The sequence below is a fragment of the Passer domesticus genome, chromosome 4 (genome assembly GCF_036417665.1).
Source record: "Passer domesticus isolate bPasDom1 chromosome 4, bPasDom1.hap1, whole genome shotgun sequence".
In the NCBI taxonomy this organism is placed as follows: Eukaryota; Metazoa; Chordata; class Aves; order Passeriformes; family Passeridae; genus Passer; species Passer domesticus.
The window spans coordinates 4,246,397-4,265,410 of record NC_087477.1 but is presented as its reverse complement, the minus strand read 5'-3'; the positions used below and the strand labels follow the sequence as shown (position 1 = coordinate 4,265,410).

The following is a 19,014-nucleotide window of genomic DNA, read 5'->3' as shown; positions in this document are numbered from 1 at the left end:
CAGGAGGAAGAGCCCGCAGCACAGAGGGCACCGTGCCCTGCCCAGCCGGGGCTCCCTGGCACAGAGCAGCAGCAGCGCCAGCGCCGTTCAACCCGCTCCTGCCTTGCCTTCCCCTGGCACACAGAAGCCTCTGGAAATCAGCACCTCCAGTCATGTTCCCAGCTGGGAGCAGCTGCTGCTGCTGGGCAGGTGCTGCCAGTGTGACTGCTTCCAAACGGGACTAAAGGCAGAGATGTACATGCACAGGAGCCCTGGGCATGTCCGATAAACGTGCAAATATATGGGGAGATTTGTTAGCAATTATTTCAGCTGTTATGCCAACAGTGGCTTCTCTCCTGGCTCTGTGTGTTACAGATGAGTAATGTAATGGTTGGCTCTCACAATTAAGAGATAGATATGATGTGGATGTAAAAATGTAAAATGATGTTATCGTAATATATCCTCCCATTGTCCTCTTTCCCCTCCCCTTGTAATAACCTTGGTAGTCAGGGCATTAGGGAAGGGCTGGCTTGTGACCAGGAGGTGGGGTCTAAAACATCTGACCTCCAATCAAGATGTAAGAAAGTAATCTCCAGCAATGGATAGCAGAGAAAGAGTTGACTGACCAAACTTTTGGAGGGGCTAAAGCTATCAAAGGCAGAGTACCTCTTTTGTAGATGAGGATGTGGCTGCAAGTCACAGAGACTGCCAGTGCTGAACATTTTTCCTTGTTCAGTCCTTTGTTAAGGTTTAATAAACCTTTAAAATTTTCAAAGTGAGAGTAGTTTCTCACATGTGCAATGCTGTGGGCCATTTTCTTGATCTGGATTCCTTTGCTTGGGTCCCATCTGAGTGCTCACTTGGGCTACAGGCTGTAGGTGCTAGGGGCACTCTTGGAGTTACTCTTGGATCCCTTGAACAACAGGGTTTGGCCCAGGAGGGCAATTTGTGCTGCTTTGTGGCAGAGGAGAACTTCCCAGGCTATTTTGTGTTTGCTGTGGGGAAGGTTGGTTATTGCTTTGCATAAAGTCACAGACCAGCATGGAGCGTTTGCTTTGTGATGTCAGGGCATGGTTGCCACGTCACAGTGGTGACATGAGAAGGTTGCCTTGGTGCACGGAAGGCCTCAGTGTCAGAGCAGTCCTAGGGCTTGCTCAGAGCAGGAGTACCCTGCGCCTTGAGGCATTTGTCAGTGGGCAGCTGCACACTGACAGGAGCCTTGTTTGTTCTAGTGTTGGAGCACAGTGTGCAAACTTGCACAGCAGTGCTGCAATGATTCAGCAGCTTGCTGCTGCAGTGGTTACTGTTTGTGGCGTTACTTATTCCGGCTATTTTCTGACTCACCTGGCACGTAAGTAGAGATTTCCCCTCTACTTAGGTTAGGGTGTAACATAACCGGCTTTTGTATGTCTTCCTGCTCCTTCTTAGTGGCTGAGTTGATTGAGAAACAGAAAGAGCATTAGGATGCCACTGGTTTAATAAAGGTCCTGTCAAGAGGTTCAGCTAAAAAGGGGGTGTCTGTAGCCACAGGGGCAGCATTGCCAGGGAACCTGCAGGGATTCCCTTCCCTCCATGGGAGAGTCTGTGGCAACAGGGTCTGTCATTTCCTCAATTTGCTGGGACAAGCAAGATAGCTTTGAAACTGTAGACTGGGAGAACTTCTCGGAAGGCCTTCTAAAAATTCAGTTCTTCCCTGTTGCAGTTGTTCCCAGGATTCAGGGAAAGCTTCTTTCTTTCTAAATTTGGTCATGAAAGAATTTGATTGTCTAACTTGACCCTTTACCTAGTGCTAAAAGAGCGATTCCCTTTGCAATGAAGTGCAAACTCAAACCAGTGAGTGTCTCCTCCTGAACCCTGCAGCTGCTGCTGTGCTGTTTCACAATAGAACTGCCAAAGCTCAGAGGAATTTTGGGGAAGCTTTACTGGGCAATTGTTTACAGCAAGTTAATGAGAATTAGTGCATGCAACTGATTTTTTTTTTTTTAAACCACCTGAAGGAGAGGATTTTAGAAGCTATTTTATGTGTTTACTAGAACATGAGTATTGAGTGTTAATGAAGACTTTGTATTTTCTTGATCATGTTTGTATTCTTTTGCTGGCTAAAGAGGTTGAAGTGTAGGAACAAGCAAGAACATTGTCCTGATCTCTTGGTGGCTGTGTGAATGAAATGTGTCTCCTGGAGGGATGTTGTGAAAGGGAAAATAATCTCTGTTTGGCTTGACCTCTTCTATGGGATTCACCAGGTCAGGAACTTTTCTCACAGCATCTGATTCATTTTCCCTGCCCACTACAGGTCACATAAAACATGTATTCAGCGGAGCTGATCCTGAGGTGAGTGAGAAAGGGAGATTTCATGTTCCTCCTATTTAAAATTCGGGAGCGAGCTGTCACCTTGGTTAGTCACAGAAGAGTATAGAGGGCCAGAAAGGACGTGTTGCCCTGCCAAACCTGCCCTCAGTGCATCCAAGTGCTTTAGACACTGGAATGGCTCACTTGCATCCTGGGGCTTGCAGGTGTTTTTGGTATGCCAGGATGAGAAGCCCTGTTCGTTTTCTCTTTCTCCAGCCAGCAATGGGGCTTCTGCACAACATTTCCTGCCCTTTTCCAGCACTGGATGGGATTCTGATCCAGTTGTAGTTTTCCCTGTCTGCTGCAGCAATAGCAACAACGTTGCTGGCTCTTTCCTACTCCTCCATTTCCGAGATTGCAAGAAATATAAGCTCTGTTTTGCAGAGACAACGTTGCTTGCTGATAGCAGCCAGGAAGGAATATCAAATTCATAGCCATACAGTGTTGAATTGGCCGATTTTAATGGGGATGGAGTGACTGAGAATGCCATTGCTAACACAGTTGACGAGTTCTCCTTAGAAGCTGTGGTTGTAGATGCCAGGAGAAATGAGGTTAGAAATGGTAGGTAACTGGCTGTCCCTCATGCTTCTCTCTTGCCACAGGTGACAAATGCAACAGCCGTCTCTCCCCTGGCTCCCTCTGCTCCTGGAGAAGAAGCCAAAGAGGAGCAAAGGGAGCAAGATGACCACGAGACTCCAGCTGTGGTCACAGCCCAGCCTGATCATCCCAAGAGAGTAAGTGCCAGTTGTGGGTGCTGCTGTCTTTAGTGCAAGGCAGAGGTGCAAGTTTCTGAGCAGCCAGCACTTGCTGTTGCTGGCCGAGGAGGCAGAGTGCTGGAGTCCTGCAGGACGTAGCCAATTCCTGCAGGCAGTGCCAGCTGGAAATTGGCCTTTGCCCTGTCATGTCGAGGCACCGAAGAGCTGGGGGCTCTGGGTGGGCTTTTGGCCACCTGGGTCAGTGAAGCTCTATGTCTGGGCTTCTGCAGTGCATTGGCCAAGGGCACAGGTGGTTGAGCCGCTGGTCCCAGGGATTTGTTTCTTTGTTTTTCCCTCATGGAAAGGTGTGTTTGGCTTGTGGAAGAGTTCTGCAGTTTTCTTGAGGAGTTATTCACTCATACAGACTCTTTTGGTCCAGCTTTTTGCCTTCTGATAAGCTGCAAGGAGATGAGTGTGCTGCCCGTGTAGCAGTGGGGGGCCATTCCTGTCCCCTGTGGCCAAGGAAAGGAGGCGCGTAGTTGTGAAGCCTTCTCATGAGGCAAAAGGCAGAAGCGGTGAGTTTCTGGGCATCACTTTTGCAGTGAAGTCTGCAGCTTTGGAAAGTGCCTTGGAGCCTGGAGTGGGGGTGAAGGTGCAAGTCCTTGAGAGCTGTCTTGTGTTGCTCAGAGCAGGAAGGACATGTAGAAATGGAGGATGTTGTATTTGAAGTCAGATGGGCAAGAGTGTGTCTGGCGAGCTGCGTGGGCCAAAAGGAGCCAGGGCTGCTGCCGGTCCAGAGCAGCTGAGCAAGAGCCAGCCTGTGGCCAAGGTGGCCAAGAAGGCCAAGGGCATGGTGGGCTGTGTGAGCAGCAGAGGGGCAGCAGGAGCAGGGCAGTGAGCGCCAGCCTGTGCTGGGCAGCGCTGCGGCCGCAGCTGCAGTGACTGCTGTGTGCAGTTGTGGGCCCTGTGAAGCAGCAAGTCCTTGAGGGGCTGGAGCGTGTGCACAGAAGGAGACGGGAGGTGGGCAAGGGTGTGGAGCAGCAGCCCAGGGAGGAGGTGCTGAGCGAGCTTTAGCCTGGACAAAGGGAGGCTGGTGAGGGACATTCAGATTTTCCTCACTCAATCAAAATATTGTAGCCACTTTTGGAATTTACTTTTTTTCCCCTTTTTAAAAATTGTTAATTTTTCTTTTCTTGGAGGATGAGGCTTGTTCATTTTCTTTTTATCCCTACCATGCTACTTTTCCTCATTATTTTCTGCCCTTTTACAGTACTTGTAGTGGGTCGGCTAGAATTTTAATTTCCAATGTGTCACTTCTGGAGAATTAAGTCGTTTTTCATGAGCTTGGTGCCAATGGATCTGTTGTGGTTCCAGGCCGGCCAGTATGGCATTAGAGATCACTTTTAGGTAATCAATGTCTGTTCCTTTTTGCAGCCCAGGGAATCAGAGTGTGTTTTGTTTGGGAATTGAGCAGGATATCAATGGCCTTTCATTCCAACTGGTCCTCAGAGATCAGAGGAGCAGGGAGGGGCTGTGCTTTATTTCTGATTACAGCCAATTTGGCAGTGTCATTGTGGTAGAGACCAAGAGAAGAACTTTCTCCAGCACAGATGCACACAGTGCAGTTCCCAGTGCAATCTCTGGGTCAGACCAATTTCCATAAGGACCTACACACTCCAGGTTCCCCAGGAATGGGGTTTCTTGAAGCAATTGAACAGCAATATCAGGATTGTTGCTGACTGGGGGCACTGGCTACCAAGTGTTGATGTGTGTAACAACAGAGAGGACAGTAATAACAGATTATAGTAGTGAGATCTCTCTCTCTCTCTCTCTCTCTCTCTCTATCTCTATCTCTGTCTATGTAACATTTAATAACTAAATCTTCCCATCTCTGGTCCAAGGATGTCGGAGGTGCAAAGCTCACCTAAAGCATCCCTTTCAGGAGAGGATTAGTGACATATTCTGTCGACCGATTCTGAGCAGGCAGAGATGTTTCCCCCTCCAGACATGGTGGTTTTTCCCCTCAGAGCTGTTTTCCTCCTCTGGTCTTTTCTGCCCTGAAGTCCCCACTTAATTCTTCAAATTTCTGTCTGTCCTAGAGAGGTGGAACAATTCCATGGTTCAGTGGTGTTTGGTGACTCTGCTCATACATGCATTACATGACACACGGTTTCCTTCACTGGCATCCCCAGGGGTGTGTAAGTGCATTTGTTAATGGGGCCTTATGAGAGTCTCTCTTTCTGCTGGTCAGAATTCTCAACTGACAAAAGAGGGAGAAGAAACACCTTGGTCCTCTTCCATATACTGTGGTGGCCATAGAGGCTCTGTGACCTCCATCAGAGGATCTTTGCACGCATCCCTATCTCCTGAATGACCAGGATTTCTAACAAGAGTGTAGATGTCAGAAAGGCAGGAATGCTGGTGCAGGCCCGAGGAGAACGTGAACTGCAGAAGTGTCTCTCCCAAGGGCTGAGCTCAGCCAGGAAGCCACCTGCAGAGCCAGGATGGAGCTGTGGGACAGGGCTGGGTGTCAGTCACTACTGAAAGACAAAGAGGACATGGCAGGAGCAGAGGGAGGCCCTCACCAGAGCCTTGAGGAATGCCACACCTTCCCTGTCAGCTGCCTGACAGGCTGTTGGAGCTTCAGTGCCAGATGGCCCCTGATTGTAGTGCCAGGCTCACTTTGGAATCTGTGCCTCCCCTCGGGTAGGGAATGACCCAGGAGAGCATCAGCACAGAGCTTTGGGAATGTGTGAGCCCATCAGCCTTTGAGTCTTGTCCCACAAATATCGTATGGCAAGTCAAAACCCATCTTCTCTTGCTTTCTCTGCAGGTCCTTGTAGAGAAAAAGCAGGAGCAGACTGCTTTATCAGAGATGCCATGCCAGGCTCAGGGAGAGCTGTTCCCAGCCCGAGAGCAGGAAGAGCAGCTCAGGCAGCAGGTGGAAGAGCCACAGCAGAATGGCCAGGTAAGCCTGACTGGCCAGGTGACAGAGGGAAGGGCAGGAAGAGGGGCATAAAACAGAGCTCTTGGGCGTGAGGAGGCCAGGAGTCCCACAGGCACTGAAAGCACAGAGCCTTGGAATCTGCAGAGATCAGCACTGGGACAGGAGGGTTGCAATGGAAGCAGAGTTGGGTAGGGAAGCAGAATGAAGTGGCTGAATAGATGTGCTTTTGAGGCTGCAAGAGGAAAAAGCTGAGCCTGATGGCAGCTGCCAGTCACTTGCTGTGCATTTGTGTGTACAGAACATCAAGTCAGAGCCCCAGGCAGAGCTGCCCGAAGCTCAGAGTGCCATCATGGCAGTGAAGAGGAGGAACAAAGATGAGATGAGAAGAATTCAAGAGGAGATGAATCGCCATCAGCACAGGAGCGATCAACAAAACCAGGTAAGTGGAAGAGTGGCAGCCACTCCACTCATGAAACTTCCCATGCATTGTTGTTTACAGACCATCAAGGAAGATGTGGAGGCAGAGCTGCAGCAATCTGAGGACAGGAACAAGGCAAGGGAGAAGAGGCTGGAGGAAGAAATTAAAATCATCAGAGAGAAACTTAACTGCCTCCCTCAGGCTCTACAAAATGAAGTGAGTGAGGGAGGGACATCCACTGCAGTCACCAAACTGGTGCTTTCTGCCCTTCTTGCCTTTCCACTGCAGAGCAGCAGGGAGTGGGGCCGTGCCTCTGAGTGCCATCCTGGTCTAGTGTGGATCACAGTCACTCTGAAGGACATTTCCTGCTGTGCTGAATCTCAGCTGCTGCCCTGGACAGTGGGACTTGTCCTTTGGCCTTTTGGCCAGCAGTCATCCAAATTGATTCCTGATGGCCTGTTGCTGCTCTCCCTGTTTCTTTGCAGTGGAACATGGTGACCCAGATGGAGGACTGAATCCCTGTCTGTGTCCCTTGTAAATCAGTTCTTTCCCTTTCCTCACAGTCAATGACTCTTGGCTGACAGGGACAAGCTGTAGTCTCTGACTGCTTTGTTCTCTTTGACTTGAGGTGCAAGTGTCGACATCTCACCTGGCAGCCTGCAAAGACTTCCAGCAAACAATGGGCAATGAAGGGCCCCAAGGTTGGTGTGAGGCACAGGAACTGTCCCCACCAGAAGTGCGACAGGTTCAGCACACCATGGGCTCTGGCGTTAAACCTGCTGCTGCAGCAGCATTACCTGGAGGAAGATATACTGTTGAATCTTGGAAGTCAAGCTCAGACAGTTCGTTCATCACCAGTTCTGACAGCAACATGGCTGCTCCAAAATGGAAGATTGAGGAGAAATATCTGGAGATACTGGGTATGTCTGGTGTATTTCTCATATGAGGGACAGTGTACTCTGTGCACTTTTTCATACCTGATTCCCACTCTTTCCCATGACTCTTAGAATCCTACTCATTGGCCCAAGCCCTGCTCAGATCAGTCCCTAGGAAAACACATCAAGTCCTTTGTGATTCTGCAGCACAACCCCATCAATCTGCTTCTTGCCCACAACAGCTGCCAGTGCTGTGCTCTCAGATAAGACCTGGTGGGGCTGAGAGCAGAGCCCAGTGGATTCTGGGTCTGCCATCACCTGTTGGGACAAGAAGGGCATTGATCTGCACCTCGCTGTGTCTGATCTCAAAGCCCATCCTTTGTGTCCTGGATGGGGGCAACAGCTTGTACGGGGCTCAGGCTGCCTGTGGCTTCTTCCCACTTCTTGTCAGTGTTCCCTGCTTGGGCTTTGCCAGCCTTGTTGTGGTAGCTACCCTGTCCCTGAGGGCTGGTGGGACTGCAGAGGCTGGAGCCTTCCTTAGCTGGGAGAGGGGCATCTTTGAGCTCAGACTGCTCATAAAGGGTGAGGGTCCTGATGCTGAAAGCCCTGTCAGGATTGGTTATAGCTTGAGCTGCTGTGGTTTACAAACAGAAAGACATTCTTTTGGCAAACTGCTGAAAGATGGAGAAGATGTCCTCCTCTCCTGGGAATGCATCTCCCTGTGCTTTGTTTCCTGTCAAGAGAACTCTTCAAAGGACTGGACAAAATCAGTCTCTGTGCCAGCCATCTGCACTGCAGGGCTGCATGTCCTGCTGCTGTTGTGGTTGTTGTTGTTACCCAGCTGACCACAAAGGACTCAGAGCCCCAGACAGTGGGGCTGCCTTTTGTATCTCCTGGAAGCTGGCATCTCTGCTTTAAAGTGAGTATCTTGCACTTTGTTTCCCTCAGGGAGAATGGTGACCATGGAAAATCCCACAATGAAATACACGGAACTGGAACACATTGGCAGCGGGTGAGTCCAACTGCAGTTACTTCTGCACAGCCATGGGCCAGGAGTTCTTCTGGTGGAATGTCTATCCAGCATGAAGTCAGGCCAGATGGAAATATGTTCACAACCTGGGGATAGATTGTCCCATCTCTTAGCGCTGCTCAGAATTTGTAAGTGTGCTCAGAAGGCTTTGTCAGAGACATCCCCATGCTGCCGAGGTCTTGCCTGCATCAAGGGACAGAACCTGGAATATCTCCTCTCTCTCAAGTGGAGGACAGCTCTGTGTTAATTTCTTTAGCGTTTTTGTATGTCTCAAAATCATACTGACACACTAATGAACAAAGAAGAATCTTGCTTGCCTGAAAGAGCAACCTACTCCCTATCAAAGCTGTCAGGTTACAGTTCTCAGGAACATTTCTTTCCTATGGTTTGCGGAAAGAAATACTCTGTGGTTAGGAGAGGAACCACACAGTTTAGAAACTGAAACCCAAGATGAAAGAACAAACTCCCTTTAGGAGCTGAGGCAGTGAACCCCAATGCTTCAGGAACAGATCCAGTGCCCATGCACTTGAGAGAAAAATGCATCATCTGCCTTCTGGCAGAGCCCTCCTGTATCCTGCAGGTTTTGGGCATTTACAGGAGACATCTCCTGTGTGGGCTGGCTTTCACTCCAAGAGCTAAACAGCTTCTCCTTTCTCTGCTTCTGTTTTGTTTCTAGGTCTTTTGGAGATGTGGTTAGAGCGCTCGACAATGACACATGGGGAGAGGTAAATGTCAACAGCCCCCAGAGATTCTGCTGTACTCGAGGGCTTTCCCCTCTGCTGTGAGCTGTGGCTGGAGCTTTGGGTAGAGCTGTGCTGAAAAGGCACAAGAAGCACAGACTGGTGCCAGCCTGCAAAATACATTTGGGGCTTTGTCCTTCTCAGCTGCCAGAAGGAAGGCACGGAGGGCAGAGGTTCCTTTCAGAGAAGGACGCGCTCACTCGCTCTCCATGGCTAAAACAAAGGTGGTGCCTTAGAGCACCTCACTGCCCTTTGGGGCTACAGCTTCAGAGTCCTGAATTCTCATTTCTGGCTGCCAGCAAATACATCTGAAAGTTCCTGGTAGTTCCTTAGCCACCTGCAGTGCTGCACTTGGGAGCTGCACGTAGGGAGAGATCTGCAAGGCGTCCCTAAAAGCCCTAAGCTCTGCCCATAGCCCAAGATGTATCCACAGAGTATCAAGGCCTGGATTACTTCTTCTGAATCCCATCCAAAGCAGCAGAGAGTGTGGTCAGAGGTTTGTGGCTGATAGTTGACACACCACTGATACCAAGTTGTCAAGGCAACATCAGTGGCCCCACATGTCCTGTAACTGCCCCCCAAGGGAGCAGAGAAATGGGCTGTTGGAATGTCAGTTCCTAATTACTGCAGTGCTAATCACAAGGCAGTTTGGCACAGCTCAGCTGTGTCATTGCAAAATCCCTCGCTCCATGTCTGTTGTGGTCTCGTGCCACCAACTTCTCAAGTTATTGATTTTCAATGTCTCTTTAGGTGGCTATAAAGAAAATAAAGCTTCAAGGACTGAAAAGGAAGCAGCTAACCCTTAATGAAATCATGATCATGAAGAGGCATAGGAGTCCCAGTGTTGTGAATTATTTAGACAGGTGAGAGGTCATGGTCTTATCCCGTGAATGTGCATTTACATACAGGAAACATGAGAGGTTAAAAACTCACTTTGGTCAGTGTCAGAAAGTAGAGCTGTTAATTATTTCTTAATATTTCTCTTCTCATCTCCAATAGATGAGAAGAGAGTGCATCTTGTCTGCCTGAGTCTTCCCAGGCACACAGAGTTTGACAATTATTCAAAAATATTCAAAACCTGGATCAGCTGTATCTTACTAAGTTAATACCCTCGAAGATCACTGCCTCCACAGTTTTTCAGGATTGATTTTTTAAAGTTTCTTAAGTGCTGATGAACCTTCCTAAAGTGGATTTCCCTTAGATCTTTGCCTCTCATTGCCATTGCTATGCATGCCAGGAAGACTAGGTGCTTATTTCCAGAAGCACCATGCCTGACAGGCTTTTTGTCTGGGCTGTTACTAAACTGAACTTTTTGCTTGCAGGCTATCTAAGCCATCTCCTTTTTCACCGCTGTGCCTTTCTCCTTGAGACTGCACAGACTGCAAACAATGCCCAGCCTAGAGGGAATGTCTATTCCTTTGATTCTGTCCTCATCACAAAGGGACTTGGAAACATGAAACCCGGAAGGAAATATAAATGTAGCCATGCATGTTTATCTCCACGCCCTTGTTTCCTTCTTTCAGCTACCTTCTGGGTGAGGAACTCTGGCTGGTTATGGAGTACATGGACGGAGGCACCCTGAGCGATGTCATCAGCAAGAGCTACCTGTCTGAAGAGGAGATGGCAGCCATCAGTCGGGAGGTCAGCAATGCCATCTGTGCTGCCGAGGGCTTGGGCAGGATTGTCTGGGAAACAGGGGCTCAGAACAGGAGAGGTTTTATGTGCCAAGCTTTGTTTCTGTGTTGCTGCTACGCTGTGGGCAAGTAGAAGAATCTCAAGTGAAATGGCTGCCAGTGCCCCTGCACTCACTGAACTCAGTTCTTGTACTCTTATCTCCTGCTGTTGTGTTCTCGCTCTGCCTCTTGTATTTGCTCTTCTCCATCTTGCCTCTCTAAACTTTTGCCTGTCTTCACTGCATTCCTTGCCTGTAAAAGCAAAGGTGCTGGTGGCAGGATTTGAAAGGAACAGCAAAGGAAAAGAGAGAGACTCGTTTCTCTCAGTCCTCAGCTAAAAAGGATAGGAGTGCAGCCAAAGCACTGTTTGCTTCTGAGCACATCCCCTGCAGCAGCAGTCATCCTGGCTGGTGTGCAGGGGACAGTCTACAACAGCAGGTGCTGTTGCTCTTTCAAAGGCTGGCACGCCTTTCCTTAGAAAGGTCCTGCTCTGCAAGTGTTGCAGCAGCAAGCTCTTCCTCTCAGTGGCACTGTGTTCTCCATTCCTCCCCATTCCCCCGAAGAGGGAATCCTTTTGATTCTTTGTGCCCTTTCTTATGTGATGAAATCACATCACTTAGTTTTGCCCTCTTGTTTCTGTTTCCTCTCTCAGTGCCTGCAAGGACTGGATTTTCTTCACTCCAACCACGTGATCCACCGAGATGTGAAGAGCAGCAACATCCTCCTCAGAACCGACGGATCTGTCAAGCTGGGTCAGTGTATTCTTGGTCAGGTGCAACATTCCAGGGATGTGGGTGTGGGGCTGCTTGGAGTGACTGCCAGCTCCCCAGAAATGGTGCTGGTGACAGTGCAGGGACATCTGCTGTGAGCTGGTGACACGGCTGCAATGTGCTCAGAGGCATGACAAGGAACAAGCAGCCAAGAGTGGTGTTGCTCTGTGTGTCCCTTCCACAGGGAGGGAGCTACAGGTCTAAAGCTTCCAAAGAACAAAAGCCACTGCTGGAGGTAGTGTAAAAAAATGTGAGGATTTTTTAAGTCGCCAATGCCATATTTCCTTGGCTAAAGACCTGAGAAAACAGAGCAGGGACAGTTGTCCAGGACATTGAACAGCACATTCTCAAACTTCTACAGAGAAATTATTTTGCTTGGTTTCCTAATTGCACAGAATAAAATAACAACAGTTGTTTTGCTTTCTCCTCAGCCGATTTTGGCCTCTCTACTCAACTCACTCCTGAGAAGAATATACGGAGCTCGTTAGCAGGGACTGCTTGGTGGATGGCACCTGAAGTGGTGACGTGTCAACCATATGGCCCCAAAGTGGACATATGGTCTTTTGGAATTGTGGGAATTGAAATGGTGGAACAAGAACCTCCTTACTGGAACCAGAGTCCTGCCTCGGTAAGGAGCAAATCCTCACTGATCCCGCTGTCTTTCTCACCTGTCCCATGTTCTGTGTGCCATTGGACAAAATCCCATTGCCATCTGCTGGAAGTACTTCCAGCACAGTGCCCTCCTAAAAATGTCCCTGCAACACATCAGTGTCTGCTGTAGTTTTGGTTGCATCAGTGGGGGAACTCAAGCCTTACCACATGCAAAAAAACTCCATTCTCAGGCAACACTTGCCTTTGGGTTATAAGTGGTTCCAGTTATTTGTCTGCGTAGATGGCTCCAATAATATGAAACAAGAATCTTAGAACTACTCTTATGCTTTCAGAAATGAAGGAAGGAAACCCAAACCAAACAGAGTTTCTAAAACTGTGGTTTTCAGAGGGGGACTGCATCCCCTGTGCAGTTTCTTCTTTCTGGGAAGCTTGCCTGAAATCTGGGCAGGAGGGTGTAGAGACCACAGAGTCTCTTCTGCTTCTTGTGCAGTGCTGCTGAAACACTCAGTGACCATGTTTCTCTCACAGTTGAAGCCACGTTCTCCACGTCACCAAGCCAGCACCTGGTGATGTGGTGAGCCTGACAAAACCTCCCAGTGTATCCTGGCACTTTCTGGGATGGGCCTACCATTAATGCATTGACTTGAGTATCCAAAAGAGCAGAGAGTGACCATAGTGATGGCACCTCTCCTGACCATGAAAAGCTTTTCTTTTCCACATAAGAGAAGCTGAAATTTTCAGACAGTTGAGAGACAGAGCTGCAGGTGTTTCCTGTGTGCCCAAGCAGGCATTTTCATCCCAACACATTTCTGCAGGCATCTTAATGTGTCTGTGTGGAATATGAGATTGTAGGTGTTAGTTGCCTTACCTGGGGAATAACTGATGGATTTCCTTTCTTTCCTTCCAATTACCATTGTTTTCAAGAACAGGAGAAAAAGCTTGATTAGTTTTGTTCTATGGCAGCTGTGCTTAAGGGACCAACAAGCACTGCAGTGATGCCGTTCATGTACTAATCCTTGGAATTAGTATAGTAAAGTCCCTCTTCCAAAAAGCCTGTCAAGCTGGTGTGAATCCTCAGAGAAGCAAACATGTTTTTGTTGATGTAGTTCCCACTGAGTAGGTCAATGAAATCAGCAGCCATGGCAAGATCTGAGGGATGTTGGAAAAGCTGTGGCTGCATCGGGGTTTGGGTTTTTTGTAGGTGAAGGAAAGTCATCTCTGGGTCTCTGCCAGGGCAGAAACTGCCACTGAAGAACAGGATTTAAACAGTGGGATGTGGGAGAGCAGTTACAGATGGGGAAAGCAGCAGGTGTTTCCTTTTTCTCCAGGCTAAATTCATGATAGCCTCAATAGGGACCCCACAGCTGCTGCATCCCAAGCTCCTCTCGGCTTGGCTGCGTGACTTCCTGAGCTGCTGCCTGCAGGCAGACGAGGAGCGGCGCTGGTCTGCCAAGGAGCTCCTGCAGGTAAAATGCAAAGGGGCTGCAGGTGAAACAGGGTGTGAGGGATGGGCTCCTCCTCTACTGAAGTCCAAGGCATCAGATGAGCCCCCTTCCTCCTCACCTCCACTCTTGGTGCTCTTCAAATGAAAATGGTGAGGAGTCCTAGACTGGGCTGGGCTGGCAGGGCCCTGTAAAGGTCATCTGGTGCAAGTGTCCTGCAATGAGCAGGGACATCTTTAAAGAGATCAGATTGCTCAGAGCCATTTTCCACCTGACCTGGAATGGTTCCAGGGACAGGGCAACTACAAGCTCTTGGGGCAACCCATGCCAGGGTGGCACCATGCCATGAGGAAACAATTTCTTCCTTCGACCTACTCTGACTTGATCCCCTGTGTGTTTAAAATTTTTCACCCACATCCTGTTGTAACTTGTCCCGTTCAAAAAGGTGTCCCCCACTTTCTTCAAAGCCAATCTGAAGTTTTGGAAAGTGGCAATAAGTGGCTCTCTGGGGCCTGTTTTTCACACAACTGAATAACTCCACCTCTCTCCACATTTCCTGAGAGGATAGGTACTCTGTCCTCTGACTGTTTCTGCTGCCCTGTTTTGTAATTTGATGGTGTGCTCCATTTTATCCAATGGCAAAAGAATTGAAGTAGAGCAATGCAGGGTACAGAGACATGCAAAGGTGCTGCAGGAACCCAAGGAAGCCAGGCTGGCTGACTGGTCAGAGATTTGGCTGTGGGCAGGAGGGGCTGTGGGGGGCTCACTGTCAGCCTCTGAGGGGCCCTGGTTTGTGCCCCCAGCCCACCCTTCGAGGTTTCTGGCACGCAAACAGGGAGAGCTGAGAGGGACTTGTCCCAGCCCCATCTGCTGCCTGGCACGCTCAAGCAGACAGGAACTGCCCCAGGGTTACTGCCAGGTTGTGTGGCAGAGAGGGAAGTGCAGCAGCCAGTGCCACTGGGCTGTCCCTGCTGGGAAGGAAGGTGCCATCCAGCACAGGAGGGGCAGGGCATGGAAAGGTAGACACTGCTCTGTCTCCCTGTGGGAATCAGCCCAGTGCCTATTGTTCAAAGACAAGGACCAATGTGAGGCTTTGGAGTTTCCTGAAAAGAAGAAACTCCAAGGACAGAAAGCACCATTTCTAGAGCACTGTCAGTGCAAAAATCCCGGCAAGATGAAAACACCTTCATAAAAGGATGAGTGGGATTCTGGGCCAGGTTTGCCTGTGATGGCAAGGTCTTGCACATGATGATTGAGGTGCAGATGGTCCATCTTTCTGGATCTTTCTAGGAGCCCTGTGAATCCTGTGAAGCACTGAGTTTGGAAAGTCATGGTTCATTTGACTTCTCTTGATTTTCTTTTTTCCTTTGTGCAGCATCCATTTATAACATCTGCTGAGCCTGCATCCAGCCTGGTGCCACTGCTTGTTGCAGTGAGGAAGAGGAAGGAGACAAGACAGCACCACTTAGTTATCAACCACCTTAGAGCAGGATTGTAGGTTAGGATAAGGGTAAAGTTTAGGGTTAGGCTTAGGCTTAGGCTTAGGCTTAGACTTAGGTTTAGGCTTAGATTTAGGCTTAGTTTAGGCTTAGGTTTAGGCTTAGATTTAGGCTTAGTTTAGGCTTAGGTTTAGGCTTAGTTAGGCTTAGGTTTAGGCTTAGGCTTAGGTTTAGGCTTAGATTTAGGCTTAGATTTAGGTGTAAGTTTAGGCTTAGGTTTAGGTTTAGGCTTAGGCTTAGGGTTAGGCTTAGGACTAGGTTTAGTCCTGCGGTTACGGTTAGAGTTACTGTTATGATTAGGTTTAGGTTTAGGTTTAGTGTTAGGGTTACAACTAGTCTTAAGGGGTTAGGGTTAGGGTATGATTTTGTAACAGGTGTGTGGAGTAGGATTTGAAGTTAATAAAATATTTCAAACCAAAACTCTCCTTGTAATTTCCTTCCTTCTTCTTCTTCTTCTGTGAATAAGCTCATGATTTCCTTGTAAAATGTCTGTTGTTTGTTAAAGGAGGAAGTCACACCTACAGTGTCTTTAGCATGGTGTCAAATTGGGGAATGCTCATCTTCATTTATCCCCTCCAGACCATGCTGCTTTTGGAATATGACCCACTTGTCTGGTTTTGGTCTGCTGTGGTACCTCTATTTGAGGTAGAAAGGGCAATGGCGTTTGCATGAAAAAACAAAGGAGAAATGGGACAGCCCAAATACTCTATGTGGATACAGGCTCTCTGCTGTGACACAGGAGCATTCAAGTTCCTGCCACTTGGATTTGTATCCCCAAGTGCAATCTCTTTGGCAGAAGGAGAGCCTTGCTCAAGTGAGAAAGCAGAAGAATCAGAGAGGGGGCTCTGAAAGGTCTCCTCTGGTGCAGAGCTGGCAGCGCCTGTGAGGTGAGAGCGGGCCCGGCCTTGGCCGGGGTGCAGCCCCAGCAGAGGCCTGGCAGAGCCCGGAGCAGCCTGAGCCTGGGCAGAGGCAGGCTGGAAGGAGGCCCTTGGAGCTGCACGAGGCAGCAGCCGGGCCCTGGGTGCCTCTTCCTGGCAGTGGGCGAATCCTCCGCTCTCAGAGCCCAGGTGGCAGCTGGCTGCTCCCGAGGGGAAGCGTAGCCGTGCTGGGCACAGCCCAGACTGGAGGCATTGGCCGTCTGGAGTCCGCCCAGGAGCAGAGAAAGGCCAGGGGCAGCCGAGGGCTGGTGGCCTGGCTGAGGATTCCTACTCTTCTGCCGGCTGCCCTGTGACTCCTGGCAAAGGGCAGCAGTGTGTGCAGCACTCTGGGCAGCGGCGCAGGGAGCCGGGCTGCTGGGCAGGCTGGAGCACAGGGCAGCGTCCTTCAGGCACGGCACTTCTTCCAGGGCAACCCAGGCCAGCCTGAGGCACTGTCAGCTTGGCAGCTCACATCTGCAGGAGCCAGTGCCTCCCACAGCTCTGCCAGGAAGCGCCTGCAGGCCTGCAGTTCTGCCCTGAGCCACAGCAAAGGTGTGAAATGCAGAGTGTTTTGCAGAAATATTCAGGGCCACCAGGCCAGCCTGCTTTGTGCTCTCTGGAGCACAACAAGTGCTGTGCAATGCCCCTCTAAGCTGCTGGGAGAGAGGTGTTAGAAATAAACAAATTCTTAATTACCATTAAGTGGAGACAAAGTCATTAAAGCAAAAGAGAACCTTCTTCTTAGTAAGGATTCAACTGAGCCGGCTGTGTCTCCTAAGAGCTGAACATGCACACACACCAACACAATGCTGCTTTTGATTGCTTTTCCCAGCCTCGGGTGATCCCTGTCTCCTTCCCCTTTGGCTGGGTGCTAGGCAACTTCTATTCTCTCCTGACAGCCTACTTTTCTGTCCCCTCTCCTCTTCTCCTACCTCTCTTTTATTCTGGTGTTCAAGCCTGCCCCTTTTCCAGCTCACAGCAACACCCAAGAAATCAACTGGAACAAATGCAAACCAGAACTAACACCACCTAGCACCAACAGCTTTCATTCTTTTTTCTAATAACCTTTTGGCTGCAGCAAAATATTACCTCCTAGCTCTCTGAGGGAATCATGAGCCTAATTTCAACATATTTTTGGGATGATGATGCATCTTCAGTGATTAGGTTTTCTTTTGGGAAGGGTATAAGGACATGAGTTCAAGGCTGCAGGACAAACCAGTTTTTGTTAGTTAGAAATTTTCATTATGACCATCCCATGCCTAGTTTTTAACCTTTCTGTAATATCAAATGACCTCAGTTCTGTGATTATTATATCTGCATACTGGCTGCAAAAACCCAACATTAAAAGCCATGGTCATATTTTGGTTGAAAATTAAGAAAACATGCCAATTAATATTTCAGTGATAGCAGTGGCAGACCTTTTAGGTTTAATCCTATTCCTGCTATTTTCAGAAACCTGCTCTTGACTTCAACAGGAGCTGGCATGAGTGCTTAACCATGAATAAATATGGAAGGTAGTTGTTAATGATTTTCAGCATGAAAATTATTTTATATACACTGTAAACAGAAGTGACAGGTGGCAAATAGTCAGAAAACTCTGCAACTTAAAACCTGCTGATGAAGCACTTCTGTGTATACAGACCTAGCCTTCAAACACCTCTCAAAGATCTGTGGAGTTCATGGGAACCTCTAGTGCCTTTATTTATAGTACCTTTAGTTATAAAGGTGTAAATTTTAATTTCAAGTTGTGAACAGAAAGGGAATATTTAACCACGTGCAATGTCTTTAGACACTGCAATCAAGGTTTTCTTTTGCTCTACCATACTCCAGTGTATTTGGGAAAATAATCTTTATGCAAACCTGTGTGTCAGTGTAGTTAATCACAGTGGTATTGTGTGGATGGATGTACATACAAAGTCTTGAGACAGAAAATATAAGTTCAGACCTTGTTAATACTTAGTAATAGATTAGGAGTGCTTTGGTTGATCTGATTTGGTGGGGTTCCAGTATCTCTTATTTTAAGGCAGTCTGTAAGATATAACTCTCTACCTCACACATAAAGTAGGTGTTCTGTCAAACAAACAAAACAAAACAAAACGGCTTGAGACAATTTGAAGTTTTTTGAGAATTATAGCCCATGCCTTGTTTGTGTATAGTGACTGTTTAGTGAATTAGCACTCCCAAAAGGCAGATTTGGATGCAGCAGTGGGGAACAAAGTGACACAGATCCCCTCATGCATCTAAAGGAGATCCCTTTATTGTAAACATGGCACCCTTTTTGTGCCTTTAGTCCCAACCTGACATAACTGAAACCAAACCGAGACCTAACAGACCTGAACAGAAAGAAGGCACCCATTGGCTGGTGCTCCCAAATGTCAGAGATGAGCTTGCTGCCAAGCCCCAGGATTGACTGCCAGGGGCTTCTCCCAGTCAGATCTCTTAGGAAGCTGCAAGCATTTCACTGGCCAGATGCCGAGGGGGTGTGCAGTTCAGACCAATGAGAATATGCAGACCGGGTCTTTCAAATGCTCTGTGTGAGGGGTAGGCTGGGAAATAAACCCTCTCTGTGCTACACAAACCTTGGGGCTGAGCGATCTCTGTCTCCTGCACCCACAACCCCCAGACGTGACCTAACACGTGGTGAACCCTAAAGTGATAAGAACTCAGAAGCACAGAGCAAAGGAGACACATGGTGTTAGAGCTGGAAATCGGTGTACAACCGGATTACAAGCAGCGTAAGAGCTGGGAAACGGTGTGGGAACCAGATTACAAGAGCAACAGGCCCAAATTGGTGTTTGGAACTGGAGAAATACAGCCTGGGAGCTGGGAATGGTGACAGAGCTGATATGGTGAAAACCTGGGACTTTGCTAAGTAGCATAAAGTGCTGCGAGGTTTCTAGCCCTGTATTTGTGGACTGGAATCACTTAGGAGACCATGGGAGCTTGGATGTCAGGACCAGAAAACTCTGTAACGAAGGTACTGATTTTCGTCCTCCAAAGAAGAGAAATAAACCATGATGAGTGAGCTCTACAAGCTTTATTCACATGGTGCGAAAACCATGAGCTGC

At 48.6% G+C, this 19,014-nt stretch overlaps 1 protein-coding gene across 4 annotated transcripts; it reads left to right on the top strand.

The window, feature by feature from the left end:
* The first annotated feature begins 856 nt into the window (after positions 1 to 856).
* On the top strand, positions 857 to 15,449 carry LOC135298427 (serine/threonine-protein kinase PAK 3-like). 4 transcript variants are annotated; one of them, XM_064415985.1, is made up of 15 exons: positions 863 to 1,330; positions 2,273 to 2,310; positions 2,931 to 3,062; positions 3,463 to 3,598; positions 5,857 to 5,991; positions 6,269 to 6,604; positions 7,017 to 7,308; positions 8,212 to 8,275; positions 8,970 to 9,018; positions 9,784 to 9,896; positions 10,557 to 10,674; positions 11,359 to 11,458; positions 11,908 to 12,104; positions 13,417 to 13,554; positions 14,906 to 15,449. In XM_064415985.1, the coding sequence occupies exons 4-15, from the start codon at positions 3,578 to 3,580 to the stop codon at positions 15,026 to 15,028; spliced, it is 1,686 nt and encodes a 561-aa protein (XP_064272055.1). In that variant the 5' UTR covers positions 863 to 1,330; positions 2,273 to 2,310; positions 2,931 to 3,062; positions 3,463 to 3,577; the 3' UTR covers positions 15,029 to 15,449. The 4 variants fall into 4 exon arrangements, with proteins under 4 accessions (XP_064272053.1, XP_064272055.1, XP_064272052.1 ...); XM_064415982.1 differs by lacking the exon at positions 3,463 to 3,598 and having other exon boundaries at positions 865 to 1,330; XM_064415983.1 differs by lacking the exons at positions 3,463 to 3,598; positions 5,857 to 5,991 and having other exon boundaries at positions 857 to 1,330.
* The last annotated feature ends 3,565 nt before the right edge of the window (positions 15,450 to 19,014 follow it).

What these genes read in the sequence shown, in the direction of transcription:
- LOC135298427 (XM_064415982.1), top strand. Translation starts at nt 1,021, where the DNA reads ATGGAGCGTTTGCTTTGTGATGTCAGGGCATGGTTGCCACGTCACAGT. An exon ending in TTTTCTGACTCACCTGGCAC is followed by an intron (nt 1,331 to 2,272) that starts GTAAGTAGAGAT and finishes TGCCCACTACAG; the next exon opens with GTCACATAAAACATGTATTC. An exon ending in CTGCCAAGGAGCTCCTGCAG is followed by an intron (nt 13,555 to 14,905) that starts GTAAAATGCAAA and finishes TCCTTTGTGCAG; the next exon opens with CATCCATTTATAACATCTGC.